General features: G+C 38.2%; 1 protein-coding gene across 1 annotated transcript; it reads left to right on the forward strand.

The window, feature by feature from the left end:
- The first annotated feature begins 6,589 nt into the window (after positions 1 to 6,589).
- Positions 6,590 to 9,324, forward strand: LOC103722103 (heavy metal-associated isoprenylated plant protein 33-like). The gene is made up of 3 exons (XM_039132852.1): positions 6,590 to 6,967; positions 7,233 to 7,308; positions 7,509 to 9,324. Exons 1-3 carry the CDS (start codon positions 6,929 to 6,931, stop codon positions 8,891 to 8,893), a joined length of 1,500 nt encoding a protein of 499 aa, XP_038988780.1. The 5' UTR covers positions 6,590 to 6,928; the 3' UTR covers positions 8,894 to 9,324.
- The last annotated feature ends 3,684 nt before the right edge of the window (positions 9,325 to 13,008 follow it).

Here is a 13,008-nt window from a genome sequence, read left to right on the forward strand (position 1 = left end):
ACCTATTCAAGGGCATTTCGAGAACGAACAAGGTGACAAGGTAATGTGTTTAATTTTCACAATATGTGCATCTCTCTGAACGGCAAACAACTATGAAGGAACTTCTTTACATTTCTTTGTTTTTGGAATAATGCAGGATAGGGCTTGGAATAGATCCTTGATGGACAGGTTTATCAAAATGGGAATAAAGAAAGAATAACTCTTCCAAACTAGCGTGCTTATTCTTTGTATAATTATCCCAAGGGGAGATGGAAAGTATTATTCCTCGATCAAGGCCCTTTTTTTTCCCTTTGGATCTATTCAAGCTAAGAATAACAAATTTCTGCAAACAAAAAGCAGAATATCTATTCCAAGGGGAATAACTATCCCTATTCACATGCCGAGAAAACTTGGGTTAACTGCACAAAGTAAATGCAATGAAGCATGCTTGTAGCTCTACCATCTCGCAGTTTTCTTTTAGAAAAAGCGACTATCGGTCATACAGTAGGATGCCTAGATTAAGTCAATTGGTCTATTGAAAGATGTATGTCTTGTTATAACTTATACATGCAGCCATCTAGATCTTGATTCAATCCATGCAAGAACAAACAATTTATTGACACCATATCTGAGCCAGAAGACTGTTATTAATGCCATAGCTATGAAGAAACATGTTTTCCATTAAGGAAAAAGCAATAAAAGTTCTAATCATCACAAATTTTTGGAGCTAACAATTTAATCATCCATGTTAAGATTGTCTCCCTTTTGATCTCAATACACAATAGCCAGGAGTTTGCATGTTGAAAGATGATGACATGTTCTTGCATGATTTTAAAACCTATCACTTGTGTAACCACATTTTAGAGGCAAGCAAAGTCACATTCATGAATGTGCAATATATATCAATTCAAGTACCATTGTTTCCATTCATGTGGCCTTGTTTCACATGGTAGCTTGTGAAGTTTTCTTAACCAACTACGATTTGTTAAGCATCAAATGTAAAGTTTGAGAGCAAAGATGTACAATACGATGGCTCCTACGTACCTCAACAGTGGAGCAAGTAGCCAAATTTATCAAACTAGTTGATTTTATTAAGCATCGGAAAGCAATAATCTGAAGAGAGCAAAACTTTGCAAGTCGTTTGGCAAAATTCCATAACAAGGCAATGATTAAGATGAGAAAAGGGGGCAAAAGATGAATCTAGCAAGGATCCATGGAAAAATTTTAGATATGATATGGACCCTTGAGCTTTGCCACCAAAGCATATGTACCTCATCACAGATGTAGATGGTAAAAGTTTCATTAACATAGAATTATTGTACAATAAACAAGTAAGCATAAGTACGCATCCCATGTGTAACTTTCGCACGACTTGCTCCCTTTTCTAGCACCTTGTACCTGATACGTTACAATGAATAGTAATATAAATGCTACATGTCAGCTTCTTGCTTTAATTTGTGAGAGAGTTCTTGGTATGCTAGTATTGTGGGCCTAAATTGCTTAGAATTTTCAGTTGTTAATTAAGTCACTACTTAATCTTTATGCTGAGTAAATTTTTCCATAAAATCCAAGACACTCATGTGGTTATGTTAAAATTCGAACCATCATCAGAAAGATCCGAATCATGTAATAATTTAGCAACAAGGATTAAAATTACATTCTCTAGAACCATTTTTTTTAATTTTTCCATCGTTCGAGCATCTTATCGAACATTCCCTTCCTTTCATTTTGCTAATTCTCCCAGGCTCTAGATTTTAATTGCATGTGTAAGGGGACACTAAAATGTCCTAAGGACGTTTTCTAAAATATATGCAACTATAAAATTTCTAAACTTTTGACCTTATAAGAATGTGCTTATGTAGACAAAGTCTTTTGCTTTGCAGGAGGCAGCATAACCTAATGATTAAGTTTGCTGTAATCAAAGTCTTTTGCTTTGCGGAAAGCTTGCAGTAAAGCAAACGAATGATCGGTTTGGTGGCGTTTGCAACAACCACACCAAAAACTGGCGTGCTCGCAGTCCTGATCTTTATTCACGTTGGTCCATTCCAGTTCTAGGTCTGGTCTTTTGCTGTGGGAGTTCTAGCCTACATCTTTTGTTGAGGGGATATGGGATACGAAAGAGAAAATATAAAATATATAATTATATCAGTGGTTGAGAGGGTACATAGGGTTGATACAAGGTGTCAGTGGTTGTACATGAGACTAGCACCAGAAGCCTGACCCTTCTGTGGCTTTGCCTCTCATTCCAAAGGAAAATGCAAAATACTCCGAGCCCAAAATGCCTTGGAAATAGTTACATGTGCTGCTTTCAATTAAATAATTGGCTTGGACTTCCGCTCTAGTCTAGGATTGTGCCTTTGTACTGTACTCAATGGTGAATAGGTTTTCCAAAAAAAAATAAAAATAGTGCAGATTTTGCACTAGCTAGCATATTTTAAAGAATAGAGATGATAATTTACTCTATTCCATTAGATATTCGATCCGATCCTACATTAATAGGGTGAATTTTATCTGACCATCAGTGAATTCTAGACAAATACAAGCAATAGTAAAACCTGCCTCGAATCCGGCTCGAACATATATTACTTTTTACAATTTCCTCCCAGGGGCAAAAAAAATTAATTCATATGCAAAAAAAAAAGCAATTTTTCCCAATCTGACTCATCCAACCTAACCCCACAACTCTACCTGTCCCACCTCAAGATTCTACTCGTCTTGTGATAAGTATGAGGCGATTATGCATAATAGCCTATCTGATTGATACCTGATCCGTTTCCATCCCTATTCACCATAAGAATAATACCAATTGATGGAATAGTAATTGCAATTACCTAACTTGGGTGATTTTACCTGATTAACAACTTTGTTGTGATTACTTATAAAAAATCTCAACACAAGGTGCCCACTAATTTCGGCTCCCAAGCTGTTGAGGTTGTTCCTATCACAAAGAAATCGAAAGCCCCAAAATATAAAACCCATGCCTTGTAGATGAATTTGCACTGAACATATACTTATAGAGTTGAGCTCTCGAATGAGAATAGGAATGAACGACTCTCACTCCAACTATTTAGTTAGGAGGAGTCCCATTCCCATTCATATTCTAGAGGGATGGGGGTCGGGAATTAGAATGCCCCAATCCCCCAAATCTTTATCCCGACTCTCTTCCCAGTATTCAGATCCCATTGCACCAGATATACTTAAAAAACTAATTTCTCAAAAATACTTCTCTATTTAACTGATTTTTAATTTCAATTCTCATTCCAGTAATAAACCAAACGCAGAAAAATATGGCCATTTCGATTTCTATTCCAATCTATTTTGATCACGAATCAAATGCAACCCTAATGTGTTTTATATAGTTTATGTATATAAGACCTATTGTGTATCTGTCTTATTAACTAGGTGCTTTTATCTAGAATAACTCATATTTCCAAAAGGTATATGGTAGGCATAACCAACTCTAATTTCGCAGAGACATCATCATTGAACATGATGCCAAAAACAGTAAGCATGCACACACCTAGATTTGATGCACATAATACTAGGACTAGTGCACAAATACCTAATTCCAATGCATCAGAACCAACGTATATTCTGTCAGAAAATGGTACGGACAGAGAAAATCTGAATGCACATGAAAACAAGACGAGTGCAAAGGAAAGCTTTGTTTATACTGTGACACAATGTTGCTATATAATGAAAATCTAGGAAACTATAGGTCAGGACACGATGGTGTCGATCCTATTGCACAAAATGCTTATGTACGACATTGTCATGAACAATGATATATCCATAAACTCCTTACAATGGTCCTACATCAATTTCCTTAACGAGTTAACATTGCTCATTGATTGCTTTCAATACATCAGCCATGCCCTTAGAGAATGATACCATGTTCAATGGTTCTATCAATCTGTGCACTGCTTTCCACATATCATGCAGTGAGATCAAGTTAGTACGCATTGGGATTAAACATGTATACACTGAGTTTAAAGCATCATGCACTAAGATTGTCTCTATTTACTTTGCCACTGGCATTGTACACGTTAAGTCACTAAGATGAGGTCTATAGAGACTGTAGTTGGCATTGTACTCTCATGCCATGTCTAATGTCATGGTTCATGTGCATATTAATTGAAAGATAAGCACAGAAAGAGACATAATATATTGATACTTCTCTATTTGTGTGCACAACTTTATGAGCCATGTGCACTGCTTTTGACTCTATGCCCACTAAGATTGGCTTTGTATCATTTGAGCTTATCTCTGTGTACACTATTTTTAGCACCATACTAAGAAGTGCATGGCAAACAAAATCCATAAACTATCACTTGTTTGATAGTCAAAATGTCCAATAAATGTACCATGTGTTCAAGAATATACCACAAGAAACTTGGATGCACATGACACATAAAATAGATGAAAACACATGCTTAATTATAATTTTTTTGATACATGTTCAAATTAACTAATCTACCATTCTTTTGATATACAAGATTACATTAATCCATCTAAAAATTTACATGATCACAAATGTACCATTCACTTTTAACATAAGCTGTCAAAAAAATTTCATTCCATGTATTTTGTTACAAAAATTGTACAATCCACACTGCATACACAAAGAAATAACCTGGGTTAAATGCAATACACTTATTGTCTCTTTGTAAATATAAAAACATTTGATAAGAATATCCTAAGCAATTAGTCTCCGATGGAATAATATCCGCTTTGTGAGAAGTGAAATGGTTTTTCCCTAATTGTACATTCCACATTGCATACACAAAGAAGTAGCCTTGGTTAAATGTAACATATTCATTGTCTCTTTGTAAATATAAAAACATCTGATAGAACCTTTCTAAAGAGGTGTAATGAACCTTGTACCTACTTGATGGGGGTAAGGAGGTCATCATGAAAAATGGCCAGCCTACAATATCGAACTTTGCAATATCTTCTAAATATTTAGAGAGTCACGCAATCTTTAGATGCATCAGACCAAATTGAAGTTTGTCAAAACACACACACATGCAGAGTTGAGCATTACTATCATTAATCAAAAGATAGTATACTTGCAAAGTTTTGATGTCGCAATGAAGATATAGTTCACAGAATAAACCTCGAGGATCAAATTTATTATATGATGCAAATAAAACTATTGGTTCTTAAAACTATTCATTGCAAAAATAAATCTCAAAGCCCTCCTTACCACCCCTCTAAATGTTAACCTTTTTTCCACTAGGTAGCAAACTCAAATTGCACTTCTCTGCACTAAAAAAAAAAAAAAACTCAATTCACACCCACTTATGAGTTATCTGGTGGTTGATTCTAGTCCTTTTAAGTGATTGTAGCTAGAGAAGCAAACGAAATAATAGCCAAAGTAGGACAACAATAGTTATTAATAATATTTGCCAATAAATGGTAGCTAACTAATGACTATTTTTTCATTTTAAAGATACACCCTCAGATTAAAGATCTTTGTGCTTATAAAATATAAATTGTTTAAGAAGCTTAGTTTAGCTCATGAGACTGCAGCTAATTAACCAATTTAGATCCCAATCAAATGTGTTTAGCAATAAACCAGAAAGAACTCCCATGTGTACTAACAAGCACTTGGAATTCTCATGTGCCCTAACAACCATTTTGGATTTATTTACATTTAATTTAAAAATAATACAAATCTATTTTTTTATTTTTTGGATGGAAAAATTTGTTTTCTGGTTTTCTGAGTTACTTCTTGATCATAAATACAAGTGATAGATTTTACCATCATCATTCTGATGAGAAGAAACTTTATGAAACATTTTTACCACTTCTGCAGTAATAAGAGTTGCTTTTTGGGCCTATTAGTGTTAGGAGTGGGCAGCAAGGACTATTTAACAAACATATCATATCTCAATTATCATAATCAAGCACACAAATCAATCTCATTATACTTTAAGTATAACTTTAAAATTAAGAAAAAGATTTTACAGATAAAACCATAAATACCAAAACAAAGGTTTATGACAACAAACATATGAAGCCAAAAACTATATATTGTTGGCCCACCAAGAATAAAGAGCTCATAACTGTCATTTTTCGAATCTAATGCCCAGTAAATTTTAAATAATAGCTAGGGTGAAAATAGAAATTGTATTTTGGTGGCTATACAAAGCATTGGTTACAAATAGGTACACAAAACTGTCAAGAGTAAACATCTAATCTTCCTCTCCTATGCAAAAATTCCTCTAAAAATGTTGTTCACAAAAACTTGAGGTTGCAGAAATTTTGAGAGTTTTTGTGGAATAGAAGAGTGGAGGAAAAGAAGTGAGAATGAGATTGAGTTCTCTTGGCATTTCTCACTAAGAGAGAAGGTGGTCCACCCTAATCACATAAATTGGTTTAAACAGGTTTACACACAATGTTGGTCCAACCAAACAAAAAGGTTCTTCGGATATTAGGTGATCATCATAAAAAGAAAAAAGAAAGGAAGGAAGAAAGAAAGAGACTGATCTGCAATTTTAAAAAGCATAGGGATGGTCTTGCAAAAAAAAAAAAAAAAAAAACCATGTTTTCCCTGGTTGAGGAAGAGAGAGGAAACGCAGTAGTATTAAAACCAAATGAAGGGCAAAGAGAGTCTCAGTATTTGGAACACTCACCCCTCCCCTCTCATCCCTTGCATCACCTGACAAGGGCCAGGGTTAATGGTCATTTCTGAAGGCATCAACTTTCTCTAAAACCCTCCCTCTCGCTGCTCAAATACACTAAGCCCGTTTCTCCACCATTATTTCTTGCACTCTTGGGATGACAAGCCCACCAAAGAAAGTGATCTCTTTCGTGGGGATTCTTCTTAAGTTTCTCCATTGATCCGTTTTCTTCTTCCTTTGTTCCCATATCTCCATAAAAAGCTGTACTGAGTTTGAAGAAGAAGGAAAAAAAATTGGTCTTGTTCTTCTGTTTGGTGGAAGGGATGAGTAAAGAAGACGATATCAAGTTCCTCAAGATACAGGTACCTCTTTCTTTCCCTATTATTCTTTCTTTGCCTCTGCTTCTTCTGAACTCAACAACTTTCAACAGTCATTTCTCTTTTCTTTGTTTCCTTTTATCCCATGCTACATTTTGAGCATTATTCTTAACATTTAGCATGTCTCTGTCTCTTTTGTTCATCAAGTTAATCAACACATTTCAAGCTTTGTCTCTAATGTTCATGGTTTTGTCTGTTAATTTGTTTTTTTCCCTCCATTTTTCTTTCTTTATTTTTTTTTTAAATGCAGACCTGTGTTCTCAAAGTGAACATACACTGCGAGGGATGTAAGAAGAAGGTGAAGAAATTGCTTCAGAAAATTGATGGTACTTCCACGATCTATTTTTCCTCCTCCTCTACCTATGCACTGTTTTTGTAGTGTTTTTAGCGCTAGAAGAAAAGGAGCTTCTCATTTTCTTTTTATCTACAGTTGTTTGGATTCCTACATATATAGATCTCTGATGATATCTTTATTGTTGCCTTTCTTTTCTTTCTTCTTTCTATTTTGTATTACTGTTGATCTCAGGAGTGTACACCACCGCCATAGATGCAGAGCAAGGGAAGGTAACTATTTCAGGCAATGTTGATCCTGCCACCCTCATAAAAAAGCTTGCAAAGGCTGGCAAGCATGCAGAGCTGTTGGCTCCAAAGGGTGGCAGCAACAGCAACAGCAACAGCCAATCCCAGAAGCCACAGCGTGAGCAAGGGAAAGGGCAGCCCAAGGACAATGGAAAACCTCAGAAGGGCGGAGGTGGTGGTGGGAATGGTGGAAAAGACCACAAGGGCCAGCAACCACCAGCACCGCCGGCGCCGCAGCAGCAGCAGCGACAACAACCACTGCAACAACAATTCCAGCAGCTACAGCAGATGAAAGGTTTCGAAGATCTGAAGCTGCCGCAATTCAAGGACCTGAAGCTCCCCTTCCCGAAGGATCAGAAACCTGTGAACTTCGCCCCTCTCCCCGAAGACTGCGGCAGCGATGGCGATGATTTCGATAACTTTGATGATGAGGACCTGGATGTTATGGATAGTTTCGATGCTGACTTTGATGAGGATTTTAAGAACATCAAGATCAAGCCCATGAACGCACCACCCAATGGGAATGGGATGAATGATAAGAAGGGTGGCGGCGGTGGCGGTGGGAGTGCCAAGAAAGGTGGTGGTGTTGGAGATGCCATGGTGCAAAACAAGAGCATGGGTGTTAACAATGAGCAGAAGAATGGCAATGGTGGCGGCGGCAAAAATGGTGGCAGCGGTGGTGGAAATCAGAACCAGGGTGCTGGCAATGCTGGCGGTGGAGCTTCTGCCAAGAATGGTGGCGGCGGCGGGAAGAATGGTGGTGGGCCTGGGGAACAGGATAATAAGAATGGAGGGAATAATAAGGCCACTCCCAATGGCAATGGCAATGGCAACGGTAATGGTGGGAACAATAGCAACAATCCAGCCAGTGGAGGCAAGGATGGTGGCGGGGGCCATCCAGCGATGAATCCCAGAATGATGGGCCAAGGCTTCCCTGGCATGGGCTTGGGCCAAATGGGGAACATGCAAGCTCTCATGGCCCAGATGGGGAGCTTCCCACCTGCGATCCAGGGCCTTCCAGCCGGCGTCCCACAGCCTGGATACGTTCAAGGGGGGATGGTGGTGCCGACGCCGCCTCCGCCGCCGCAGCCGGAGATGATGGCTGCTGCATATCCATACCAGCAGCAGTACTTGGCTGCAATGATGCAGCAGCAGCAGCAGCAGCAGCCGAGGATGATGAATGGCCAGGATCATCCATATCAGCCGATGATGGGGTACGCCCGACCACCGCCGCCGCCAATTTACAACATGTACCAGCCACCACCACCGCAGGGTGAGCCATATACCGACTTCTTCAGTGATGAGAACCCCAGTAGCTGCTTAATTATGTGAAGCAATATAAGATTATGTGGGCTATGCTCTGCTTCTTAATCTCCTTGCCCATCTCTTTGAAGCTCTCTGGGTGGAGGGAAGAGGCATACTAGAACTTCTGCTGCATATAGATGGAAAATGGGTAATTTAGTATTTTTATCTTTATTTTCTTTTAATTTTTCATTAGTGAAATGTTTTCTCTCCGTCTCAAGTTGAAGTTAGGTCAAAGGCATATATATATCTATGTAGGGTTTAATTATAATATCTTATCTTTTGGGAGCTAGGGGTTGTTTGGTCCTCTTATGCTCGCTATAACATGTGAATGGAGTACAAAGTGAATGTAATGGGAGGCTAGCTTCTGGAGAGCTTTAAAAAGCTTTCATTGTTATGTGTCGCAAGTCGGAGAACAATAATAATAGAAATGGTGGAACTTCCCATCCATTGCAGATGAATGTTTGGTGCCTTACTTTGCTTGTTATGAATGTATCATTCCACTGGAGATGGTTTTTTGTGAGATAGATGAGTCTTCTGAGGAGCAAGAGAGAGGAAGGTTGGGCCATGATCTCCTTTGCCCAAAGCATTTTTCTTCAAGGCAATTTATTACCAACAATACATTCACTTCAACTCAAATTGCCTCTGATGCATAGTTCTAAAACATTGCAATTACTTTGTGAGATCCCTAGCAGATGTCAGTACCATGTTTCAGAGCCTTGTGAAGATCCTCTAACAATGCATGGAACTCTGTTTTTCAAATGCTGGCAATAGAAAAACGTAATCTTGTACGAGGGTGGCGTAGATCAATTTTTTCTTCTATGTTTGCAAAAAGCAAGCATCTCCCAATGTCCAGGGTGAGATGCTACTGCGTGCCATTCACTTAAACCAACACTCTGCCTCCAATGATTTCATGGGTCGCTTGAAACCAAAACAGTGCCACCCTTTTTCAGGCCCTGAAACATTTATGCATGAGTATTTATATCATTCAAACGAATCATGTCAGCACATCAAATACTCCTGGCCAAAGAATAATGCAGCTAGATGAGGTTGAGGGCCTGGAGATATTCAAAACATAAGGAGATGGGAGTGAGTTCGCCATCAGAACTGGGTAGAGAAGGGTTGAAGAAAAGGTGATATAAAGGGAGAAGCTGTACCAACAATAAGTTTATTATGGGCTACCCGAGTTAATTTGTTGATGTCAAGAGTCTCTATTGATATGTTAACTCCTGCAAGGTTGGACTTTGATGAGTAAGGGTTCTCTCAAAAAAAGATTATAATTAATATTTAGTAAAAGATATTCATTTGAGTTGGTCACAGATCATAGCTAGATTGGGAAAACAGAGAGTTTGATGGCTGATAGCTAGATGGCAACTACAGAAGATGGTTATAAGCCTTACTCCAGGATCACACTATCAAACCAGGACAGTTGATCCTTCAAACCATTTCTTCATTTCAACTCGATTTTACCCAGATGGTCAAATAACTTCCATAGGTTAAGGGAATATGCTGTTATAATTTGAAATAATTATCTTTTGGATGCTTGAGAAACCAGTAGGGTTTCTTTCCGAAGTTTCCTCCCGGGACCCTTAAATCATTGAATTCATAAGTACAGGGGCGTATAGTCCAATGAGAAAGAAAGTTAAAAGTTAATTTTTGATTCATAATTCTCTCCCCACCTGCAATCATCTTTAAACTTCAGATAGTTCTAATGTAAAATTGGAGTAGTTTTCTAGTTCTTGTATGTCCATTAGTGGCTAATTTTCGCACGCAACGGATGTAAATACAGCTAACAAAATCAAAAAATAATAGCTCACTAAAAGGCTATGGTAGGGATTTTTTGTTTTTCCATATGAAGCTCTCTGAATGGTGGACAGCAAAACACGCGGCCCAGTTAACCGCGCCATGCGCCTCTCTCAGCTCGCTGTAGACATGCGTGGCTTTGTAGATATCATGGAACAGTGGCTGTCCTCTCTAACTCCGAATTCATTTGATTAACATGGCCGAGTTACTCTTGAGGAGGAGACGATTTGCACCTAAGATGCGCCTTGCAAAAGTGATATTTTTTCAGGCAGCTCTGAACTTGGCACAGATGACAGTCATGTTGAAAATGCACCGGTCCCTGGCTGCTATCAGTCTGCCCTCATTATTTTTAATGATAAAGCCCACGCCACTAAAGCTTCTGTCATCATCCACACTATAATCAAAGTTTCATCGTGAGATAACCAGGGCATCCAGGAGACGAGCACAGATGAAGCCACTTATTTCATTAAACTTTTTTCAACACAGATCGGCGAAGATTTAAATCCAGTCGAGACGAGAGGCATACGAGACGGGCCTACATGTGAAAGTTGTAGCGAGGAATCACCATGCATTGGGGTTAGAGCTCTTCCCTCCCTGCCATCCTCCTCCCAATATTTTTTCCTGGTATAACTGTTTGTTCCGAGGCTTAAAAGCCACGTAAACTCTCATCTTTCTCTTTAGCAGTCTCCCCCTTTTTTCCTTTTTTTAGTAGGGATATGAAAGATGGAAGAGACTCCTTAATCTAGGGAACAGTGCAGGGAGAAGAGAATGATGCCTCTCTCTCTCTCTCTCTCTCTCTGGGAACAGTGCAGGGAGTCTAGAGAATGATGCCTCTCTCTCTCTCTCTCTGGGTTCCTTTCTTTATTTTTCCTTTGCTCCATGTCCCACACTCCCAAGAAACTTTTGACCCAAATTTGTACTGTCACCATTGATGAGCTACACTGCCTGCTTTATGCTAACATCCATATCTAATTGTTTACGAGGCTCTCCGAGGCCTACACTAACTTAGGTGGTACGTGGCCTTAGGCTACTGCACATTTCAACTTTTTGGTGAGTAGATCAATGGAGACTACAGTATTCTCCACTTAGTTCTCCTAAATCAAATATAAAAGTTTAAAATTATATGCCATGAACTATAAAGTTAATACACTAACAAACAAAACTTTAGAGAAAAACTTGTTAACAAATCCTCCACGTACGAGGCGTGGAGAATATGCATGTACGCTATGAGGTATCATTAAATATTTTATTTAACTTTTTATTATATATTCTGCTATAACCAAGAAAAAGTGTTCGTTGGATCTGATCTGTCCAATCGATGGTCTTCCCAATAAATGGATGGGTTGGATTGGTGGACCTGGAGCTGACACTATCAGCAGTATCTCAGAGAAAGAAAGAGATGCCTTTCCATCACATCCAATACAAACCTATCTCCCTCTCTCTCTTCTGCCTGGTTTATAAGATGTCTAATCAATTCATTCATACATGGAATCTTATCACTTCATCAATGCATGCAGTGACATCTATCTGAGTATTTTCTTTTCATTTCTCTGGGCTTAGGTCACAAAGTTTTATGGCTGCTAGCTTTTTCTAAGGTGCTTCTACTTTCTAAATTTATTAGTATTATTTCTTTCTACGTTTACTTGGGCTTGTGGGCTTGGTGCTGGGGCGAGTACTACCATGGCGTTGTGGGCATGGCCTTCTTCCTATGAGGTAATGGACGGACTTCCGTAATGAATATGTTGCCATGGTACGGGGTTCATTCACTTCTTTTTGACTACTTTCTTATCTGCATCTGTGACCATGCTGTACCTTGCCAAGGGCCGGATTTCCCGTGATCTTAAAACATAGACTCTCCTCCTATGGAAAGAAGAAAAAAAAAAACGCATTGAATCTCTCTCTCTCTCTCCACTGCCTCCTTCTTCATTTGTCATATTTTAATGGAACCAGCTGGTTTTGGCACGTCCACTTGGACAAGCATTATAGATGATTGTCATATGCTCAATCTAATTATTATTTTTTTATGAAATCTAATTATAGTTTTTGACTAATTTGTGGATTACACCTTAATTGTGAGAGTTGGATTTTCATTTTTCTCCCTGAAGCAATGGCAGCGACAGTAAAGTTGGTGTCAGTGGTGATGTAAAAGATGTGATTTTTATTTTTTATTTTTGGCAATACTAAAAGTAAAAATTCCTTATTTTCTTTTTTAAAAGTAATAAAAGTAATTTTAGAAAATAATAAAATAAAAATTAATAATGTTAAACATGCTTTTGCCTTGATTTTTTTTTTTACTTTATTTTTAACAATAAAGAATGAGAAATGGAAGTGATGCCCAATAA

This window comes from Phoenix dactylifera, chromosome 13 (assembly GCF_009389715.1).
Source record: "Phoenix dactylifera cultivar Barhee BC4 chromosome 13, palm_55x_up_171113_PBpolish2nd_filt_p, whole genome shotgun sequence".
Classification (NCBI taxonomy): domain Eukaryota; kingdom Viridiplantae; phylum Streptophyta; class Magnoliopsida; order Arecales; family Arecaceae; genus Phoenix; species Phoenix dactylifera.